The sequence below is a fragment of the Stegostoma tigrinum genome, chromosome 7, assembly GCF_030684315.1.
Source record: "Stegostoma tigrinum isolate sSteTig4 chromosome 7, sSteTig4.hap1, whole genome shotgun sequence".
Lineage (NCBI taxonomy): Eukaryota > Metazoa > Chordata > Chondrichthyes > Orectolobiformes > Stegostomatidae > Stegostoma > Stegostoma tigrinum.
Genome location: NC_081360.1, coordinates 4,814,140 through 4,837,861, shown reverse-complemented (window position 1 = coordinate 4,837,861; position 23,722 = coordinate 4,814,140). Strand labels below are relative to the sequence as shown.

Here is a 23,722-nt window from a genome sequence, read left to right as displayed (position 1 = left end):
AAGGTGATTCGACCTGAAACATTAACTCTGATTTTTTTTCTTCTTCAGATGCTGCCAGACCTGAAGTTGTTCAGCAAGTTCTGTTTTTGTTCCAACATTACCTCCTTGATCCTGTACTCTTTACCATGACTGATGAAAGCAAGTGCCCCAAATGCCTGAACTATCTTAATCACATCTCTGTCGAGTTCTGCGATCTTTGAATAATTACCCCAAGATCCTTGTGTTCCTTTAAGCTATGCAGTGTTCTGCCTTTCATTTAAATGCTCCCTCATCTTGTTTCTTCATCCAAAGTGCAATACGTGGCACTATTCAGGGTGAAATACCATCTGCCACTGGTCTGCCCATCTGACCAACCCATCAAATCTTCCTGTAACCTACACCGGCCTCCTTCATTATTAATCACTCTGCTAATCTGCAGATTTGCTTAATATTCCCCCACATTTTGGTCTAAATTATTTATGTATATAACAAAGTACTGATCCTTGTGGTGTACCATTGGACACTGGCCTCCAGTCACTCGAACAACCTTCTACCACTAACCTTTATATCCTAGTACTAAACCAGTTTCTGAACCATCTCACCAAGTTTCACTTAATTTCATGTGCTTGAACCTTCTTAATCTGCATCCCATGTGGGACCTTGTCAAAAACTTTGCTAAAATCCATATAAACTACATCAACTGAACTTACCTCATTCACAGACGTGATCGCATTTACAAAAAAATTACGAAAAGTTTGACAAAGGCATTCTGACTGTCCCTAATTAACCCATGCCTTTCTGAGTGACTATTATTTCAGTTCTTCAGAATTTACTGTACCTCCAACTGATGTAAGACTTACTGGTTTGTAATTTCCTGGTTATCTCTACCACCTTTTTTGAAATGTGAAACCACATCAGCCATCTGGCACATTTCACCCCCCCCCACCCCGCCCTGGCCAGAGAGGAATTAAAAATTTATGCCAGAGCTACTGAAATTTCCTGCCTTGGCTCCCATTGTAGAATGTCATGCAGTTCATCTGGGCCAGGGAACTTGTCCATTTTAAACCTGACAGAGCCTCAGGTGCCTCCCATTTCCTATGTCAAACTGTACAAGTTCTTACAGTCCCTTATCCCGAACTCAAATCCTATGTTTTCCTTTTCCAGAGTGAAGACTGAAGAGAAATATTAATCTCTCTAATATCCTGTGGCTTCACACATAGGTTGCCCACTTGTCCCTAATGGGTTGTACTCTTGCCCTGGTTAATCTTTTCTCTTTCACGTATCTATAAAATATCTTGGGATTCTCCCTAATCCTGTTCGTAAGTCCTTTTCCATGCCCCTTTTTTGTTCTTCTAATTGCTTTCTTAAATTTCCTGCAGTTTGTATATTCCTCTAGGGCTGCAGCTGAATCGCTCCCTTTGAACTTGCTGAAGCCTTTTTCTTCTTCCTCATCCAGCTGTGAATTGTCCTAGACATCTAGCTTCTCTGAACTTTTCTCTCTAAAGGGTACATGATGGAACTGTACTGTTCCCAGCTCATTTCTGAACCCCCTCCCAGTGCTCTGCTGTAGAATTACTGCAAGGAGCTGTTCCTAATCAACTACAGCCAGATCCTGCTTTACTTTAAGAAAATCTGCCTTACCTCAATCCAAAGCCATCTTTTGAAGGCCAATTTTTATCCTTGTTCGGAACAGATTTGAGCTGTATCGCGCTGTGTTCGCTATTGCCAAAATATTCCCTCACTGCCACATCGAACACTTGTTTGGCTTCTTCCCTCAGAACCAGATCCAGCACTGTGCCATCCCTGTTGGACCTTCTATATGTTGATGCATATCTTATCTTATTTCAGAATCTATTCAAGTAACTTACCTATCATAGATGTAAGGTTGCTGGTCTATAATTTCCAGGTTGTTTTCTCACAGCCCTTCTTGAATAAGGGCACAACATTCACTACTCTCCAGTTGTCTGCGATCTCACGCTTGGCTAACGATGATGCAAATATATTAGCCAGGGCAATTTCTTCTCGAGCCTCTTGCAGGGTTCTTGGATCCTGATCAGGACCAGGAGATTTATTCAAATTCATTCAATATCTATTTTTCTAATACTCAGTTCTTTGAGCAGGTGACCAAACAGTTAGATGAGAGTAAACCGGTTGATGTGGTGTATATGGATTTCAGCAAGGCGTTCGATAAGGTTCCCCACAATAGGCTATTGTACAAAATGCGGAGGAATGGGATTGTGGGAGATATAGCAAATTGGATCAGAAATTGGCTTGCTGAAAGAAGACAGAGGGTGGTAGTTGATGGGAAATGCTCATCCTGGATACCAGTTACTAGTGGTGTACCGCAAGAGTCAGTGTTGGGTCTACTGCTGTTTGTCATTTTTATAAATGACCTGGATGAGGGCGTAGAAGGATGGTTTAGTAAATTTGCAGACGACACTAAGGTCGGTGGAGTTGTGGATAGTGACGAAGGATGCTGTAGGTTGCAGAGAGACATAGATAAACTGCAGAGCTGGGCTGAGAGACAAATTAAGTTTAATGCGGACAAGTGTGAGGTGATGCACTTTGGTAGGAGTAACTGGAAGGCAAAGTACAGGGCTAATGGTAAGATTCTTAGTAGTGTAGATGAGCAGAGAGATCTCGGTGTCCATGTACACAGATCCTTGAAAGTTGCCACCCAGGTTGACAGGGCTGTTAAGAAGGCATACAGTGTTTTAGCTTTTATTAATAGAGGGATCGAGTTCCAGAACCAAGAGGTTATGCTGCAGCTGTACAAAACTCTGGTGCGACCGCAATTGGAGTATGGCGTACAGTTCTGGTCACCGCATTATAAGAAGGATGTGGAAGCTTTGGAAAGGGTGCAGAGGAGATTCACTAGGATGTTGCCTGGTATGGAGGGAAGGTCTTATGAGGAAAGGCTGAGGGACTTGAGGCTGTTTTCATTAGAGAGGTGACATAATTGAGGCATATAAGATAATCAGAGGGTTAGATAGGGTGGATAGGAAGAGTCTTTTTCCTAGGATGGTGACGGCAAGCACAAGGGGGCATAGCTTTAAATTGAGGGCTGAAAGAATAGGACAGATGTCAGAGGTAGTTTCTTTACTCAGAGAGTAGTAAGGGAATGGAACACTTTGCCTGCAACGGTAGCAGATTTGCCAACTTTTTGTACATTTAAGTTGTCATTGGATAAGCATATGGACGTACATGGAATATTGTAGGTTAGATGGGCTTGAGATCGGTATGACAGGTCGGCACAACATCGAGGGCCAAGGGGCCTGTACTGTGCTGTAATGTTCTATGTTCTATGTAATACTTTCAACACCTGTCCTATGACATGGCTAACCCCATGATATTGCCACTAACATCCCCAAGTTTCGAAGTCGTCTTGTTTTCTCTCTTCGGTAAACGCAGAGGAGAAATATTCATTGAAGACCTCGCCCATCTCCTGTGGTTCCACATACACATGTCCACTTTGGCCCTTGAGGGGTCCTATTCTCTCACTTATTCTTTTTCCTTTAATATATATTGGAATCTCGTCAAATTCACCCCAATCTTCTCAGCCAATGTATCTCGTGGCTCCTTTTTGCCTTCCTCATTTCCTTCTTCTGTAAACCCATGTATACCTCCAGGGATTTCCTTGATCCCAGCTGCCTGTACCTGGGCCATGCCTCCTTTTTCCTGGTCAAAGCCTCAATATCTGTTGTCATCCAGGGTTCCCAACCTCGCCCTTCATTTTCATGGGAACATATTAGACCTTGAACTCTCGCTATCGCACTTTAAAAGGCCTCCCATTTGCCAGACGGCCTTTGCCTGTGCACGAACTACCCCAATAAACACCTGCAAGATCCTGTCTAATTCCATCAAAATTCACCTTGCCCTGATTTTGTAACTTGAATCTGTGGACCAGTTTTGTCCTTTTCCACAACTATTTTAAAATTAATAGAACTAAGGTCACTTGTCCTAAAGTGCTCTCCCACTGTCACCTCAGCCACCTGTCCTACTCTATTTCCCAAAAGTAGGTTGGATTTCGCCCCATCCCAAGTAGGACCCTCTGTATACTGCTTGAGGAACCTTTCCAGAACACATTTAACAAATTCCACCCCATCCAAGCCCTTAACACTCTGGCAGTCCCAAGTCTATGTTATGAAAATTAAAATCCCCCACTATGACAACCCTATTACTCCTACAAATCTGCACAAATCTCCCTGCACATTTGCTCCTCTAATTCCCATTGACTATTTGGGTGCCTATAGTACAACCCCAATAACATCACTATCCCCTTCTTATTTCTTAGCTCCACCCGCGCAGCCTCACTAGATGATCCCTCAGTTATTTCATCTCTGACCGCTGGTGTAATACTCTCCTTAATCAAAGACACAATTCCTCTTCCCCTCTTTCCTCCACCTCTGTCCTGCAAAAAGAACCTGTACCCTGGCAAATTAAGCTGCTAGTCCTGTCCCTCCCTTAGCTGTGTTTCTATGATGGCTGTAATAGCCCAGCTCCACGTACCTATCCACACCCTGAGTTCATCAGCTTTACCTGTCAGCCCTCTTGCATTGAAATAGATGCAGTTTAATCCAAAAGGCATTTCTCGCTCTCTGACCTATCTCTTCAACTTGCTATTTTTGATTACCGTATCTCTTTCCAGCCTCACACTTGCCTCCCTGCAGTTAAGGAACCCATTCCCTGCTAATCTATTTTAATCCCTCCATTGCAGCACTAACAAGTCTGATGATTGAATGTGGCAGAGGGTTTTAGTATTAACTGTAAGTACTAAATGATAATTTAGGAACCAGTGATAATTTCAGAACGAATGGTAATGTAGTAGTGAATAGTATTATCGTAATGAATGCTATGATTGGTTTTCCAGAGAGGTGTTGAACTGCATTTAGTCCCGTGGAATTATGACTTTACCAACATGGAGTATGATGGACTCTTTCTATCCAATGGCCCAGGAGATCCCACTCTGGCAAAGCAACTGATTGCCAATGTCCATAAGGTGTGAGCATAGTACCATCCAGTGGAACCTGTTACCTTGCTCTGAGTAACTGTCAGCGAAATGATTTCTGTTTTACTGACAAGCCTAGTGTTGATTGTGCATGCTGCTGGATGTGTGTTTGAGTGAAGCAGGTTGTCCTTGCTTTGTCATTGATGGCTTGTTCTTTTTATATCATGTTTTAGGTGATTAAAAGCAATCGCCCAGAGCCAGTGTTTGGGATCTGCATGGGCAACCAGCTGACTGCATTAGCTGCCGGTGCCAACTGCTACAAACTGCCAATGGGAAATAGGTACCAGAAACTTTGGAGCTGAGATCTGTACACACCACAGTCTGTTATTCCCCTTTTCACAGCTCACTGTCTGTGGTCTGGTGTGAGCAGGTATTGGAGAGATGAGGTGGGCAAGAAGTGAGAGTGAGATGTAACTGGAGGAGAATGAGTGGGGTGTGAGGGGTTGGGCCTTGAGAATTTAAGGGCTGCCTGGGAGTGAGGGCCATGGAAGTTAGGGTGGCAGGCCCTAGGAATATGGGAGGGTCCCTGGGAGTGAGCTGAAGGGCCTGGGAATGAGGGAGCGTGGGTGTACGAGTGAAGGGGGAGACCTTGGAATGAGTTTGGTTGTTTGGTCCTGGGAGTGATTTGGGGAGAGTATCCCAGGAGTGAGTGGTGCAGAGGGTTCTGGGAATGAGGAGAAGATGCCTGGGATTGATTTGAGAGAAGATGGGAGTGTGGCCTGGGAATGAGTTGGGGGAGACCTAGGAGCCAGGGATGTCCTGGGAGTGAGGTCCCGAAAGCGGAGTCACTGAGTTTGACTGCACGGAAACAGATCCTTTGATCCAACTTGTTTATGCTGGACAGATAATCCAAATTAATCTAGTCTCATTTAACATCATTTGGCCCATGTCCCTCTTAAACCCTTTTAATTCATGCCTTTCTGTCCAGACGCCTTTTAAATATTCTAATCGTACCTGGCTCTCCACTTCCTTAGCAGTTCATTTCATATGTGCACCACCCTCTAAATGAAAAAGTTGCCCTTTAGGTCCATTTTAAATTTATTCCCTCTCACCTTAAATCTATATGCTATTGTTTTGGACTCCCCTACCGTGGGAAGAAGACCTTGGCTATTCACCGTATCCATGCCCCTTATGATTTTGTGAACTTCTATATGCTCACCCCTCAGCCTCTGATGCTCCAGGGAGAGAAGCCGCAATCTATTCAGCCTCTCCCTGTAGATCAAACCCTCCAGTACTGAGTATCATTGTAAATCTTTTCGAGGTTACCAGTATGGAGTCATGCAGCACAGAAACAGACAATTCAGTCCAATCAATCCATACTTAACATATTCCCAAACTAAACTAGTCACATCTGTCTACTCCCAGCCCATATCTCTCCACATCTTTCCTATTCAGGTACTTATTCAAATGTCTTTTAAATGTTGTAACAGTACCCACATCCACCACTTCCTTAGGACGTTCATCCCACATGTGAACCTCCCACTGTTTAAAAAAATTTGCCCCTCATGTCTTTTTTAAATCTCTCTCCATTTGCCTTGAAAATGTGTTGCCTCGACTTGAAATCCCCCATCCCAAGGAAGAGCGAACTACCATTAACTTTATCTATACCCCTCATGATTTCATAAACTTCTATCAGATCGCCTCTCAATCCCATATGCTCCAATGGAAAATGTCCCAGCCTTTCTTTATAACTCAAACCTTCTGTACCCAACGACATCCTGGTAAGTCGCTTCTGAACCTACTCCAGCTTGATAATATCCTTCCTGATTTTAGTAGAGGCCTCACCAATATCCTGTACAGCGTTAGCATGATTTCCCAACTCCTGTACTGAAAGGACTGAGCAATTAAGGCAAGTGTGTTAAATGCTTTTTTAACCACACTTTCTGTATGTGACACAAGCTTTAAAGAATTATGAAACTGAATGCCTATGTTCCTCTGTTCTACAATGCTACCCATGGCCATACCATTAATTGCATAAGCCCTACTGTTGGTTATTGTACCAAAATGCAATACCTAGTATTTATCCCAGATTAAACTGCTCCAACCATTTTTCAAATTGAACCATCTAGAACACAGAACATAGAACGTAGAACATTAGATCACAGCACAGACCCTTCGGCCCCCAATGTTGTGTCGACCTGTCACACCAATCTGAAGCCCGTCCAACCTACACTATTCCATCTACATCCATATGCTTGTCCAATCATGACTTAAATCTACTTAAAGTTGGCAAATCTACTACCTTTGCAGGCAAAACGTTCCATTCCCTTACTACTCTCTGAGTAAAGAAACTCTGACATCTGTCCTATATCTTTCACCCCTCAATTTAAAGCTATACCCCCTCGTGCTCGCCATCACCATTCGAGGAAAAAGACTCTTCCTATCCACCCTATCTAACCCTCTGATTATCTTATATGCCTCAATTATGTCACCTCTCTAATGAAAACAGCCTCAAGTCCCTCAGCCTTTCCTCATAAGACCTTCCCTCCATACCAGGCAACATCCTAGTGAATCTCCTCTGCACCCTTTCCAAAGCTTCCACATCCTTCTTATAATGCGGTGACCAGAACTGTACGCCATACTCCAATTGCGGTCGCACCAGAGTTTTGTACAGCTGCAGCATAACCTCTTGGTTCTGGAACTCGATCCCTCTATTAATAAAAGCTAAAACACTGTATGCCTTCTTAACAGCCCTGTCAACCTGGGTGGCAACTTTCAAGGATCTGTGTACATGGACACCGAGATCTCTCTGCTCATCTACACTACTAAGAATCTTACCATTAGCCCAGTACTTTGCATTCCGGTTACTCCTATCAAAGTGCATCACCTCACACTTGTCCACAATAAACTCTATTTGCCACCTCTCAGCCCAGCTCTGCAGCTTATCTATGTCTCTCTGCAATCTACAGCATCCTTCGTCACTATCCACAACTCCACCAACCTTAGTGTCGTCTGCAAATTTACTAACCCAACCTTCTACGCCCTCACCCAGGTTGTTTATAAAAATGACGAACAGCAGTGGACCCAACACCGACCCTTGCGGTACACTACTAGTAACTGGACTCCAGGATGAACATTTCCCATCAACTACCACCCTCTGTCTTCTTTCAGCAAGCCAGTTTCTGGTCCAGACTGCTATATCTCCCACAATCCCATTCCTCCGCATTTTGTACAATAGCCTACTGTGGGGAACCTTTATCGAATGCTTTGTTGAAATCCATATACACCGCTTCAACTGGTTTACTCTCATCTACCTGTTTGGTCACCTTCTCAAAGAACTCAATCTGATTCAGATCTCTTTATAATCTTTGAAAACCTTCTTCACTGTCTACCAGTTTTGGTTGCTCATTGTTCGTAGAATCTCTCTATAGTGTGGAAACAGGCCCTTTGGCTCAACAAGTCCACACTGACCGTCGGAGCATCCCACCCAGACACCCATAACCCTGAACATTGTGGAAATGCAGCATGGCCAATCCACCTAGCCTGCCCATCTTTGGACTGTGGGAGGAAACCAGAGCACCTGGAGGAAACCCAAGTAGACACGGGGAAAATCTGCAAACTCCACACAGACAGTCACCTGAGGGTGGAATTGAACCCAGGACCCTGGTGCTGCACGGCAGCAATGTTTGCCACATTGCCACCCCCAGACTGCAGGCTTACTCATCATGCCTACTGTATTCTCATCCAAATCATTTATACAAATGACAAACAGAAAAGAACCCATAACTTTTTTTCTGAAGAAGGGTCTGGGCCCAAAACCTGAGTTCTCCCGCTCCTGTGATGCTGCTTAGCCTGCTGTGTTCATCCAGCTCTACACCTTGTTATCTCAGATTCTCCAGCACCAGCAGTTCCTACTATCTCTTCCCCCAGGACCCAGAACTGATTCCTGTGGAACCCCACTGGTGAAAGGCCTCCAATCTGAAAAACGATGCTCCATCAGCACACTCTGTCTCCTGCTGTTAAGCCAATTAGTATCCAATTAGCAATCTCACCCTGAATCCCATGTGACCAGATACATTAGGGATATTTAAGCAACCCTTGGATAGGCACATGGATGGTAGTAAAATGTGGGGTATGCAGTGTAGTTTGAACTTAGAGTAAGACAATAGGCTGGCACAACATTATGGGCTGAAGGGCCTGTGCTGTACTGTACTGTTCTATGTGACCTAACTTTACTAATTAACCTACCATGTGGAAACCTGTCGAAGGCTTTGCTAAAGTCCATGTAAACGATGTCTACTGCTCTGCCTTCATCAGCCTTTTTGTTAACTTTTTCAAAAAACTCGATCAAGTTTGTGAGACATGACTTTCCTTGCACAAAACCATGCTGACTATCCCTAATCAATATTTGCCTCTCTAATATTCATAAATTCTGCCTTTTATAATTACCTCTAACAATTTACCCACAGCCAAAGTCAAAATCACAGGTCTATAGTTCCCGAGTTTCTCCTTGTACCTTTTTTAAAACAAGGTTATAATGTTTATCTTTCCTATTGCAGGGAGACTAGAATTGGACACAGTATTCTGAAAGTGGCCCTGCCAATGTCCTGCAAAGTCCCAACATGGCATCTTAACTTCTATACACAGTATAATGACCAATGAGGACAAGCGTGCCAAACACCACCTTCACCACGCTGTCTACTTGTGACTCCACTTTCTAGGAACTATGCATCTGTCACCCCAAATCCCTTTGCTTGGTAACATTCCCCAGGGCTGTATCATTAATTATATAAGTCCTGCTCTGATTTACCTTACCAAAATGCAAAACCTCACATTTATCTAAATTAAACTCCAACTGTCAATTCTTGGCCAATATGCCCATCTGATCAAGGTCCTATTGTACTCTCTCATAGCCTTCTTCACTGTCCAGTACACCAAGTATTTGGTATCATCTGCAAACTAACTAACCATACCTCCTATTTTCACATCCAATCACTTATAAAACTGATGAAAAGCAGTAGACCCAACAATGATACTTGTGGTACTCCGCTGGTCAAAGGCCACCAGATTGAAAAACAATCCTCCACCACCCTCTCTCTCTTGACTTCAAAACAATTTTCTATCCAATTGGCCAGCTGTCCCTAGATTCCATGTGATACAACCTTGCTAAGCAGTAAACCATGCAAACCTTGTCAAACACTTTGCTGAAGACCATATAGACAACATCTACTGCTCTACCTTCATAAATCTTCTTTGTCACTTCTTCAAAAAACTCAGTCAACCTAGTGAGACATGATTTCCCACGGACAAAAACATGTTGACTCTCTTTAATAATGACGAGCAATTCCCATGTTGTTGGATGAACAGCCTTTCCTACTGTGGCAACTTATGAATTTAGCGCAACCATCCAGAATGTGACTCTGCGAGCTTCTGAAAGTTTAGTCCCCCCCCCGAATGCTTCTGTCCTGTTTATCAAGGGGGAGCGAGGCTTCCACCTACTCTTGCCTGACCTCCTTGAGCCTAGTGCTACAACACGTTACCCTTACTATGACTCTCTGGTCCATTTCAAAATACTGTGTTAGTCATTACTCTTTCTACCAGTTAGGCTTCAGATCCCTACTGCTCTAGGGTCAATCCAAGTCACAAATCAGTACATCCTACCAAGTGGACTCACTGCCCTTGGCATCATACTGGGGTTTGGGTGACTGGCGGTAGATGTGGCCTACCCCGAATAGTGGCAATGTCATAATGCCTGAATCACCTGCATATTAGGTATTGGCCCCTGGGTGGATCATGTAGCCCAATCCTCGACAATTGGTAGATTGTTTGGAAAGGAAAATAAACTGCTGTACACTCCTCAGGAGGAAAATTATTCTTCAATTCAGAGTGTTAAACACTGGCTAGGCTGGCACATATTGCCCTTTCTCAGTTACCCAGAGGGCAGTTAACATTAACCACATTGCTATGGGCCTGGAGTTTTACATAGGCCAGACCAGGTATGGACAGCAGATTTGAATTGCAAATTGTTGACCTGTTTTTCAAATGCCTGTGATTTATCAAGGACTAACTTGTTGGGTGCTCTATTTTGCTGTATAATGTTGTTGCACCATAGCCAATGAGGAAGTGGGCTGTAGTTGTAAATGTCAACACTTTTTTCACTTAATATTTTTGGCACATTGCAGGGATGTGCAATTATTTGTGTCTTGGTGTTAACTTTTCTGTTCGAGCTGATGTCAAAGCTTGCACTCCTTTTTTGTAAAGATTAGATTCCCTACAGTGTGGAAACAGGCCCCTTGGTCCAACAAGTCCACACCGCCCCTTGAAGCATCCCACCCAGTCCCATCACCCTATAACCCACATACCCCTGAATGCTACGGGCAATTTAGCATGGCCAATCCATCTAGCCTGCACATCTTTGGACTGTGGGAGGAAACCAGTGCACCCAGAGGAAATCCATGCAGACACGGGGAGAATGTGCGAACTCCACACAGACAGTCGCCCGAGGCTGGAATTGAACCCGGATCACTGGCACTGTGAGGCTGTAGTGCTAACCACTGAGCCACGTGCCACATTGCCTGTTTCCCTTGTGCATGAAACTGAAGCACAATACACAGGTCGTTGCTGCACTTCTCACTGGACCACCTCATGGGCTAAAGGGGAGAAAGCTGTTGATTAATAACAAGGCAGCTCGCAAAAAGTACTGTTGTTGGGAAGATTTGCTCCTAGGTGTTTGTTAGAATGCTTGTTTACCCAACTGCAATTTCTCTCACTCAGGGGACAGAATCAGCCAGTGATGAATGTGATGAACGGCCAGGCATTTATCACTGCCCAGAATCATGGATATGCCATCGACAGTTCCACTCTTCCTGAGGGATGGAGGGCCATGTTTGTCAATGCTAATGATGGTACCAATGAGGTAAGCAGTGAGGAGGATGGGAAAATCTTGTCTGACTGGTATGTGCTATCTGTGGGAATGGCACCGCCTTCCTTTCAGGAAGGCACAATGCCTCAGGCTGAGCATTGTGCCACAAAGCTTTGATCCCAATGAGGAGCTGAACCAATCAATCCTGATCCAAGCATTGATTGGTTAGTCTATTTCTGTGAACGTAAGGGATTGGTCAGGCTTTTTCTGTGGGGCGTGGTGAATTTGTCGGTTTGTCCCTATAGTGAGTTACAATTGGTTAGACTGTTTCTGTGATGAGTGGCGGTCTCTTTGGTGAGAGTGACACAGGTGGACCCTTGTCTGGTTGACTGTTCCTGATCCTGTTTAGCATTTTTATCTCTCCCGTAACAAATGTAGGCTTCAATGAAAGCCTCTTTGTGATGCCTTCTATAGCCAATATGCACGTTAAAGCTCATCATCTAATGCCCAGCTAGTTGGAAGATCAATGTTCAGTTTGCTGCTTAACACCACTCCTGTGGGCAGTCCATGTCACAGGAAACATTCAATGGCCAAAAAACAATAAGTGGTGAGAAAGCTGGAGGTGCAAGTGGAAACAAAATGTAGGTTTGCTGGGTGTGCGAAGATCACGTTCAAACAGCTGAATTGATGGGATGGAGTGTTTGATCTGTTTGGGACAAGGGACAGCAAGATAATGTTGGAATGTTACTGGGTGTGCAATTCAAAGGCCTGGGCTCACAATGCAGGCACAGGAGTTCATATCCCTACATAACACCTGGAGGGATTTCAATTCAAAAAACAAATCTGGTAGAAAATTGTAATCTCATTAACACTGACTGTAAAACTGCCATCCTGTTCTAAAAATCCATCTGGTTCACTAATGTTCTTCAGGGAAGGAAATCTGCTGTCCTTTCCCAATTTGGTCTACATGTGACTCCAAACCCACAGCAATGTGGCTGATTCTTAACCACCCACTAAAATGGCTGTGGAAGTCACACAATTCAAGGGGCAATTGGGCATGGGCCACAAAAACTGACCTTGCCAATGACTCCCACATCCTATAAAAGTATTTTAATAAGTTAAAAGGAGTTGTTTTTCAGCCTGGATGTTGAAGTCTTCCTGTTGTTCCATTTTATTCAACCAGCTATGATCGTATGGAATGGTGGACCAGACTCAATGGCCTGAATAACCTACTTCTGCTCCTCTTATTCTGAAATGAAATTTGTTTTATCATTTCCAGAACAGAATGTAAAAGCATAAAATGCGGGAGAAGTATTTAACCCATGCATTAAAGGATAAGTACATTTATTTTAGAGGCCGGACAAAAGTACCATTGCAGAACATTGAATAAATTCATTACAACTTCTACCATTGTCATATGGTGCATACTTGATCATGTTGTTGCCAGCCAACGTCAGATCCTGCCTGCCTGTGTTGCAGACTCCAGACCAACCTTTTGGTGTTGACTTGCCTCTTCATGAGATCAATTTCTGATCCAACATAAAAGTTTTTAGAAAAACAGTTGTGGGCCTCACACCTAATGAGAGCCTCTTTGATATCTCCAGGCTAAAAACAAACCGCACAGGTGTTGGCAAAATCCTTCAGTTTAGCAGAAAACAATCCCTTTCTCCTTCATCTTTTTTCTTGTGTGTTTGCACAGAAACCTGTTTTTGCAAAGAATTTTTTTGGTGTAAGTGACAGTAATAAAGGGTTTGAGATTTGGAATTTTAATTTTATTCTTCGAGATGTGGGTGTTGTTGATGAGACCTCCCCTAATTGCTTAAAGGGGTAGTTAAGAATCAGCCAAATTGCTGTGGATCTGGAGTCACATGTGGGCCAGACCAGGTAAGGAAGCAGATTTCTTTCCCTGAGGGATAATAATGAACCAGATGGGGTTTTACAACAGTTGATAGATGTTACATAAATAGAAGCAACACTGGAAATCTGAAACCAATACAGAATTCTGAACGTCAGCAGATCTGGCAACATCTGTGGAGAGAGAAACAGAGTTTTGAGTCCTGTGACTCCTCTTCATAACTGGTTCCATAGTCCCATTAGACTAATCTTTTATTCAAGGTTTTGCTGAATATAGATTTCACCACCTCCTATGGTGGGGTTTGAAACCACGTTCCCAGAGCATTGGCCTGAGGGTCTGGATTACAGCTCCATTGACATTACCATTACACTACCTTCCACACAGGGATAAAATGCTAGAAATGGAGATTGACAAACTGGATTAATAAAGGGGCATAATTTCAGTTTTAACTTTGAAGTTGCATTTCCACAGGAAATCCCTTGCTCAGGTAAACCCAAAATTAGTTTCAAAATGTTCTGTAGAGTCATAGGGTCATACAGTGCAGAAAAGGCCTTTTCTGCACATGTGTCAGCACTGACATAACACTTAAGATACACTGGTCCCAATTTCCTACACTTGTCCCATATTCTTGAATGTTATGATATTTGAAGAGTTCATCTGAATATTTTTTTTCAAAGGTTGCAAGGTTTCTGGCTTCCATTGCCTTTGCAGGCAGTGCATTCTAAATTCCCACTACTCTCTAAATGAGAGAATTTTGTTTTTCCAAATCCTCGGTGAATCTTCTGCCCCATACCTTAACCGTTGCCCTCTTGTGATTGATCCCTCAATTAAGGAGAACAGCCACTCTCTATTCACCCTGCAAATACTCTAATGGGCCAGACTGGGGTGGAGGCTGTGACACCTCCCCCATTCCCCAACTTAAAACAAAGAACCATCAATATATAAAGATGGCTTCATTTCCAAAAAAGCTTTAATCTTGTGCTGTTAGTACACTACAATACTTTACATTGACTCTAAGAATGCAAACATTCACTACTACAGTCCATTTCAGTCCATTTTCTCCCTCCACAAACACCTTTGTCTTCCTTCATCAGTTGTGACAATGCATCCGCAATTACATTCTCTCGTCCTGCCGCGTGAATACTTCTCAAATTGTATGGTGCAATAATAGCTCCATCTAAATAGTTTGGACTTGGTGTTCTTAAATTTCTCCAAAAACTTTAATGGGTTATGATCAGTATATACAATTGTCTTGGACATATTGCTGGTAATTTAAATGTTGAAATATTGCAATGTCAGCACCAAGCTCAAGATCTTCTCAATTGTGGAACAAAGAAAAGAACAAAGAAAATTACAGGAACAGGCCCTTCGGCCCTCCAATCGTGCGCCGATCAAGATCCTCTGTCTAACTTGTCATCTATTTTCTAACGGCCTGTGTCCGTTTGCTCCCTGCCCATCCAAGTACCTGTCCAAATATATCTCAAAAGACGCTAACGTGTCTGTGTCTACCACCTCCGCTGGCAACGCATTCCAGGCACCCACCACCCTCTGTGTAAAGAACTTTCCACGCATATCTCCCTTAAACTTGCGTCCTCTCACTTTGAACTCTGATGATTATTCAAATTTTCTGAAAAAATACCCAATAGGCCTTTCTATCTTCTCATCATATTCTTACAAGAGTGTAGCACCAACACCTGCATCACATGCATTGGGAGCCATCTTGAATAGCTTTGGCTTATTAGGTGTGGTCAATATTGAGGCAGTGGTCAACACAACTTTCAGACTGTCAAATACCGTTTGGCATTCTTCCATCCACTGACTTATTGAAAAAGTGCAGAAGTTTTCAGTCAGCGAAGCAACCATGCTACTGAAATTCAGTATAACACTCTCACATTCCTGGAACCGTAATACTCCCCTCTTCGCCAATGGTATGGGAAACATCCCAAAACCTTGTCTTCATATCCCGTGGGTTTGTCTTTCCATGTTTAATGGTACAGGAACATAGCTTGGGCTTTTTGTGAACTCACTCTTAGCCGAGTCTGCCTCCCAAATTTGATCAAATAATTCTGTTAGATGCTCCAAGTGTTCCTTCCATGCGTGACTAAAAATCACCAGGTCGTCGATGTAGACCACACCGGTGGGTAATCCACAAATGACTTTATTGGTTTGACTTCGAAATGTGGCTGGCACATTTTTCCTAGCAAGTGGCATGACTTTAAACTGACACAGTCCACTTGATGTCACAAAAGCCAAACGTTTCTTTGCTCTTTCAGATAAAGGTACCTGCCAGCATTTTCTGGCTAAGTCCATCTTGAAAATGTAAGTTGTTTGACCCACCTTTTAGCCATTTGGCTGAGTGGTGTTCCCCAAGCACAGTAGGACAGTTGAGGGTCTTCATTTCCATTGAGATGCACTGTAGCTCAAATGTTCTATTTGTTGCATTTTCTAATGACAAAGCTAGTTGTAGTGCCTATTTGAAGACTAGTTGGGCTTCAGCAAGTGAGTGCTTTTGAATGGTTATGTCATCAATTCCACATACCAAATGGTGTCTCAGCAAATCATTGAGTTAACCCAAAATCACATGCATCTGCCAGTCATCTTGACCGCGCCAAAAACTCTGATACAGATTCCCCTGGTTCTCGAACAGGCAAATAAAACCAATAGTGTCTCAGAATTAGAGGCGGCTTGGGGTTGTAATATTCCTTACCTAAGTGCACCAACTCTTAAAATGTTTTACTATTTGGTGCCTCAGGGAAAGTTAGGCTTCTAATAACCAAACATGCTGTGGGTTCGCAAGTTGTCAGAAACATTACTCATTGCTTTTCATCTCCCCCACTGTCATTTACCTGGAAAAAAAATGCATTCTTTCCAGATACTGGGTCCAGCATGGGAGGATCAAAAAAGCCAAGCTTCCCAAATGGCGGCATGATGACAGAAATGCTTACTACAACTCAAAGACGACTGCAAGTGAATTTTCTTTGGGAACATATTCTTTTATCTCATTGCCACAGAAATAACTGTACCGAGGCCAATATCCCATCACCAAGTGACCTTTATTTACATGTGCTCAGTTTATGGGCTCTCAGCTCAGAGGCAGTCCCTGGAATGAGGAGACTCTCTGCATCTCTTGTTTATTGTTTCTTTACTCCCTCCCACCCCCCCCCCCCCCCACCCCCGACCACACCACATCTCCCATAGTGTGTATCTATTTGCAGTGACTCAGTAAAGACACCATTGTACAAAGACTACTCCGAGTAGTAAGGGAATGGAACACTTTGCCTGCAACGGTAGTAGATTTGCCAACTTCAGGTACATTTAAGTCGTCATTGGACAAGCATATGGACGTACATGGAATAGTGTAGGTTAGATGGGCTTGAGATGGGTATGACAGGTTGGCACAACATTGAAGGCCGAAGGGCCTGTACTGTGCTGTAATGTTCTATGTTAGGACCTTTATTCAATATTTTAATCACCAGGAAAACATGTCCTGTTTCTATCTGTCAGCCAGGACTCCCTGATTATCCTGGATTAACAATGCCAGTCAAGGATCTCATTGTCAATGAGATCACCTGGCCCTTTTCCAAACATTACACAGATATCGAGAGAATGAAATTATTAAATGACTAGCAAAGGTCTTTTCCTCAGCATTGGGGAGTTGAAACTAGAGGGCATAATTTTAAGGTGAGAATTCAAGATTTAAAAAAAAAGGACCTGACGAACCATTTTTTTTAATAGAGGATAGTTCGTATGTGGAATGAACTTCCAGAAAAAGTGGGAGACGCAGGTACAGTTACAACATTTAGAAGACATTTAGATAGGTATGAATATATAGATAGAATAACGGGAATGGAGGTCAGGGCAGTAGAATGTTCCTCCAGAATGTGGGAGGTAAGGGTCACCACTAGTGTCCCTGCTGACTACGTCTGCGGGAAGTGCACCCAACTCCAGCTCCTCAAACTGCATGAGGGAACTGGAGCTGGAGCTGGATGAACTTTGGATCATTCGGGAGGCAGAGGGGGTTATTGAGAGGAGTTACGGGGTGGGAGGGGTAGTCACTCCTCAGGTACAAGAAAAAGGCAGATGGGTTACAGTCAGGGGACGGAAAAGGAACCGTCAGGCAGTGCAGGGATCCCCTGTGGCCATTCCCCTCAACAATAAGTATACTGTTTTGGATACTGTTTTTGGGGGGGAGAGGTGAACTTACCAGGGGAAAGCATCGGGGCACAGATCTCTGGCACAGAATCTGTCCCTGCTGCTCAGAAGGGAAGGGGGATGAGGAGCAGAGCAAGAGTCATTGGGGACTCCATAGTTAGGGGGACAGATAGCAGGTTCTGTGGGGACAAGAGACTCACGGTTGGTGTGTCGCCTCCCAGGTTCCAGGGTTCGTGATGTCTCTGATCGTCCTTTTGGGATCCTTGAGGGGGAGCAAACCCAAGTCGTGGTCCACATAGGCATCAACGACATAGGTAGGAAGAGAGATGGGGATTTAAGGCAGAAATTCAGGGAACTAGGATGGAAGTTTAGAGCTAGGACGAACAGAGTTGTTGTCTCTGGTTTGTTGCCCGTGCCACATGCTAGTGAGGCGAGGAATAGGGAGAGAGAGGAGTTGAAGACGTGGCTACAGGGATGGTGCAAGAGGGAGGGTTTTGGATTCTTGGATAATTAGTGCTCTTTCTAGGGTAGGTGGGACCTCGTCAAGCAAGATGGTCTTCACCTGAACCAGAGGGGTAGCAATATCCTTTGGGGGAAATTTGCTAAGGCTGTTCTGGTGGGTTTAAACTAATTCAGCAGGGGGATGGGAACCAAAATTGTAGTTCGACTTTCGAAAAGGTTGAGAGTAGGGAGGTCTGAAATAAAGTTTCAGGGACGCAAGATGGCACCGGCAAGCAAGCTGGTTTGAAGTGTGTCTCCTTCAACGCCAGAAGCATCCGGAATAAGGTGGGTGAGCCAGCCCCATGGGTTGGTACCTGGGACTTGGATGTTGTGGCCATTTCGGAGACATGGATAGAGCAGGGACAGGAATGGATGTTGCAGGTTCCGGGATTTAGATTTTTCAGTAAGAACAGAGAAGATGGTAAAAGGGTCGGAGGTGTGGCATTGTTGGTCAAGGACAGTATTACAGTTGCAGAAAGGATGTTTGGGGACTCGTCAACTGAGGTAGTATGGGCTGAGGTTAGAAACAGGAAAGGAGAGGTCACCCTGTTGGGAGTTTTCTATAGGCCTCCGAATAGTCCGAGATATGTAGAGGAAAGGATAGCAAAGATGATTCTCGATAGGAGTGAGAGAGACAGGGAAGTTGTCATGGGGGACTTCAACTGTCCAAATATTCACTAGGAATACTATAGTTCAAGTGCTATAGATGGGTCAGTTTTTGTCCAGTGTGTGCAGGAGGGCTTCCTGACACAATATGTAGACAGGCCAACAAGGGACGAAGCCACATGAGATTTGGCAATGGGTAATGAGCCTGGCCAGGTGTTAGATTTGGAAGTAGGTGAGCACTTTGGTGATAGCGATCACAATTCTGTTACATTTACTTTAGCGATGGAAAGGGATAGGTGCATACCATTGGGCAAGAGTTATAGCTGGGGGAAAGGCAATTACGATGAGATTAGGCAAGATTTAGGGAGCATAAGATGGGGAAGGAAACTGCAGGGGATGGGCACATTAGAAATGTGGAGCCTATTCAAAGAAAAGCTCCTGCGTGTCCTAGATAAATATGTACCTGTCAGGCAGGGAGGAAGCTGTAGAGCGTGGGAGCCGTGGTTTATGACGGAAGTGGAATCTCTGGCCAAGAGGAAGAAGAAGGCTTGTGTTAGGATGAGATGTGAAGGCTCGATGAGGGTTCTTGAGGGTTACAAAGTAGCCAGGAAAGACCTAAAGAGAGCTCAGAAGAGCCAGGAGGAGTCATGAGAAGTTGTTGGCAGATAGGATCAGGGTAAACTCTAAGGCTTTCTATAGGTATTTAAGGAATAAAAGAATGACAAGAGTAAGATTAAGGCCAATCAAGAATAGTAGCGGTAAGTTGTGTGTGGAGTCAGAGGAGATAGGGGATGCACTAAATGAATGTTTTTCGACAGTATTCACTCTAGAAAATGACAATGTTGTCGAGGAGAATACAGGCTACTAGACTAGGTTAGATTGAGGTTCACAAGGAGATCCTTCAGAGTGTGAAGATAGATAAGTCCCCTGGGCCGGATGGAATTTATCCTCTGATCCTCTGGGAAGCCAGGGAGGAGATTGTCGAGCCTTTGTCATTGATCTTTAACTCGTCATTGTCCACAGGAATAGTGCCAGAAGACTGGAGGTTAGCAAATGTGGTTCCCCTGTTCAAGAAGGGGAGTAGAGACAATCCTAGTAATTATAGATCAGTGAGCTTTACTTCAGTTGTTGGAAAAGGTTATAAGAGATAGGATTTATAATCATCTAGAAAAGAATGATTAGGGATAGTCAGCACGGTTTTGTGAAGGGAAGGTCGTGCCTCACAAACCTTATTGAGTTCTTTGAGAAGGTGACCAAACAGGTAGATGACAATAAACCGGTTTATGTGGTGTATATGGATTTCAGCAAGGCATTTGATAAGGTTCCCGACAGTAGGCTATTGTACAAAATGTGGAGGAATGGGGTTGTGGGAGATATAGCAGATTGGATCAGAAATTGCCTTGCTGAAAGAAGACAGAGGGTGGTGGTTGATGGGAAATGTTCATCCTGGAGTCCAGTTACTAGTGGTGTACCGCAAGGGTCGGTGTTGGGTCCACTGCTGTTTGTCATTTTTATAAACGACCTGGATGAGGGCGTAGAAGGATGGGTTAGTAAATTTGCAGTTGACACTAGGGTCGGTGGAGTTGTGGATAGTGACGAAGGATGCTGTAGGTTGCAGAGAGACATAGATAAGCTGCAGAGCTGGGCTGAGAGGTGGCAAATGGAATTTAATGTGGACAAGTGTGAGGTGATGCACTTTGGTAGGAGTAACCGGAAGGCAAAGTACAGGGCTAATGGTAAGATTCTTAGTAGTGTAGATGAACAGAGAGATCTCGGTGTCCATGTACACAGATCTTTGAAAGTTGCCACCCAGGTTGACAGGGCTGTTAAGAAGGCATACAGTGTTTTAGCTTTTATTAATAGAGGGATCGAGTTCCGGAACCAAGAGTTTATGGTGAAGCTGTACAAAACTCTGGTGCGGCCGCACTTGGAGTATTGTGTACAGTTCTGGTCACCGCATTATAAGAAGGATGTGGAAGCTTTGGAATGGGTGCAGAGGAGATTCACTAGGATGTTGCCTGGTACGGAGGGAAGGTCTTATGAGGAAAGGCTGAGGGACTTGAAGCTGTTTTCATTAGAGAGAAGAGGGTTGAGAGGTGGCTTAATTGAAACATATAAAATAATCAGAGGGTTAGATAGGGTGGATAGGGAGAGCCTTTTTCCTAGGATGGTGACGGCAAGCACGAAGGGGGCATAGCTTTAAATTGAGGGGTGAAAGATATAGGACAGATGTCAGAGACAGATGTCTTTACTCAGAGTAGTAAGGGAATGGAACACTTTGCCTGCAACGGTAGTAGATTTGCCAACTTTAGGTACATTTAAGTCGTCATTGGACAAGCATATGGACGTACATGGAATAGTGTAGGTTAGATGGGCTTGAGATTGGCATAACAGGTCGGCACACCATCGAGGGCCGAGGGGCCTGTACTGTGCTTTTATGTTCTATGTATGTGAATGAGCAGGGTTTAGAAAGATATGGTCCAAGTGCAGGAAAATGGGACTAATTTATTTTGGGAAACTAGGTCAGTATGGAAGAGTTGGACTGAAGGATCTGTTTCATGCTGTATGACTCTGTGACTCTATTTGAAAAGCAACCGCTGGTGGGTGGGATTGGGTGGAAGTGGATGTTCCATGTTGACGGGCACTGAGTGCATCATGGATTTACTGGTGACGCTGATGGCAATAGAGAGCAGGTGGCGCCTCGTTGTTTGGGGTTCCATCCTGGAGTCCTTCATTACTTGAGAAATCCTTTTTATCTGTTTGCCAGAGCTCCCTGATTGACATTGTTAACCTGGGCCAATCAAGGATCTCCTAGTCAATGATACCCATCTGGCCCTTGTTCTAAACTCGACACAGATATCAAGCAGAAGGAATGAATGAAGTGAAATCCTATACTGCCTATATGCAGGGCCTGATAGGATGCTTTGGATCTCTTCCAGTGCAAGGAAAATTGGCCTCCTGCTTTGTCACAAACGGTAAACTCCCCCCACTGAGACAGAGACTTGCAGCAACTGCTGTGAGGAGTAAGTAAAGTGGTTGCTAAAACACAAACAAGAACATAATGTTGGTGAGAGCTCGTTCTCTGTTTGAGGAGGAATACGAGATTTCAAGAATAAGGAGTTGCCCTGGGGGACAGTGTTGGTGGAAATCAGATCTGACACTCAGGCCAATGTTCGAAGGATACTGGAATTTACTATGGAGTGTGACAAGAAGAGATGGATCTGCTGGCAGCTTGAGAGGAACTTTGAATTTAGACTTCTGATACTACCCACCTGTTAAAAGTGGTTACACCACAAAAGTGGTTGTAAGACACATCTCGATTTTTGCTTATTAATGTGAACACATGTTTTCTTTAGATAACAAGGTGTGGAGCTGGATGAACACAGCAGGCCAAGTAGCATCTCAGGAGCACAAAAGCTGACGTTTCAGGCCTAGACCCTTCATCAGAGAGGGGGATGGGGAGAGGGAACTGGAATAAATAGGGAGGGGGGGGGGGTGGGGAGGTGGACCGAAGATGGAGAGAATAGAAGATAGGTAGAGAAGAGAGGAAAGGTGAGGAGGTAGGGAGGGGATAGGTCAGTCCAGGGAGGATGGACAGGCCAAGGAAGCGGGATGAGGTGGTAGGTAGGAAATGGAGGTGCGGCTTGAGGTGGGAGTAAGGGATGGGTGAGAGGAAGAACAGGCTAGGGAAGCAGAGACAGGCTGGGCTGGTTTTGGGATGCAGTTGGGGGAGGGGAAGAACTGGGCTGGTTTCACAACAAACAACTGCACCTCCCAGTCGTGAACCATTTCAACTTCCCCTCCCATTCCTCAGACGACTAGTCCATCATGGGTCTCCTGCAGTCCCACAATGATGCCACCCGAAGGTTGCAAGAACAGCAACTCATATTCCCCTTGGGAACCCTGCAGCCCAACGGTATCAATGTGGACTTCACGAGCTTCAAAATCTCCCCTTCCCCTACTGCATCCCAAAACCAGCCCAGCTCGTCCCCTCCCCCAACTGCATCCCAAAACCAGCCCAGCCTGTCTCTGCTTCCCTTACCTGTTCTTCCTCTCACCCATCCCTTCCTCCCACCTCAAGCCGCACCTCCATTTCCTACCTAACACCTCATCCCGCTTCCTTGACTTGTCCATCTTCCCTGGACTGACCTATCCCCTCCCTACCTCCTCACCTTTCCTCTCCCCTCCCTACCTCCTCACCTTTCCTCTCCTCTCTACCTATCTTTTCTCTCCATCTTCGGTCCGCCTTCCCCCCCCCCAACCCTATTTATTCCAGTTCTCTCTCCCCATCCCCCTCTCTCTGATGAAGGGTCTAGGCCCAAAACGTCAGCTTTTGTGCTCCTGAGATGCTGCTTGGCCTGCTGTGTTCATCCAGCTCCACACTTTGTTATCTTGGATTCTATATCATCTGCAGTTCCCATTATCTAATGTTTTCTTTAGTTGGGTGTACTAGTTGCCACTTCTTGGATGTTTGACCTGTATGAATTTCACATTGATTTTTACAGTAAAAATCTGAAAAATGTAAAATCCTTTCTGAAAATATTTTAATTTTGGGTAATTTTTCTTAAAAATTGCTGCAATGTGAAGGATGGCCCACCCCACCCACCAGCAAGTGAGTCTGAGTCCATCTTTGCCATACAAAGGAGCTGTGACTGAATTTTTAATCCCTTCAAACAGCCTATGTGAAGAGAGAAACAACATTAATTTTTTGATCAGAGATAGTGGGGACTGCAGATGCAATTTTTTGAGTTTAATTTGACTCATCTGTGGAACTGGTTGATTTTTCTCACTCTCTCAACAGATGTTTTCTGTCCTGTTA

At 44.3% G+C, this 23,722-nt stretch overlaps 1 protein-coding gene across 2 annotated transcripts in view; it reads left to right on the top strand.

Moving 5' to 3' along the window:
- cps1 (carbamoyl-phosphate synthase 1, mitochondrial) overlaps nucleotides 1-23,722 on the top strand; it is a 217,527-nt gene that overhangs the window by 41,752 nt on the left and 152,053 nt on the right. For both annotated transcript variants that reach the window (XM_048534767.2, XM_048534769.2), the window contains exons 8-10: nucleotides 4,850-4,978; nucleotides 5,161-5,267; nucleotides 11,702-11,843. In XM_048534767.2, coding sequence (XP_048390724.1) covers nucleotides 4,850-4,978; nucleotides 5,161-5,267; nucleotides 11,702-11,843 — 378 coding nt within the window. The remainder of the gene's footprint in view (nucleotides 1-4,849; nucleotides 4,979-5,160; nucleotides 5,268-11,701; nucleotides 11,844-23,722) is intronic.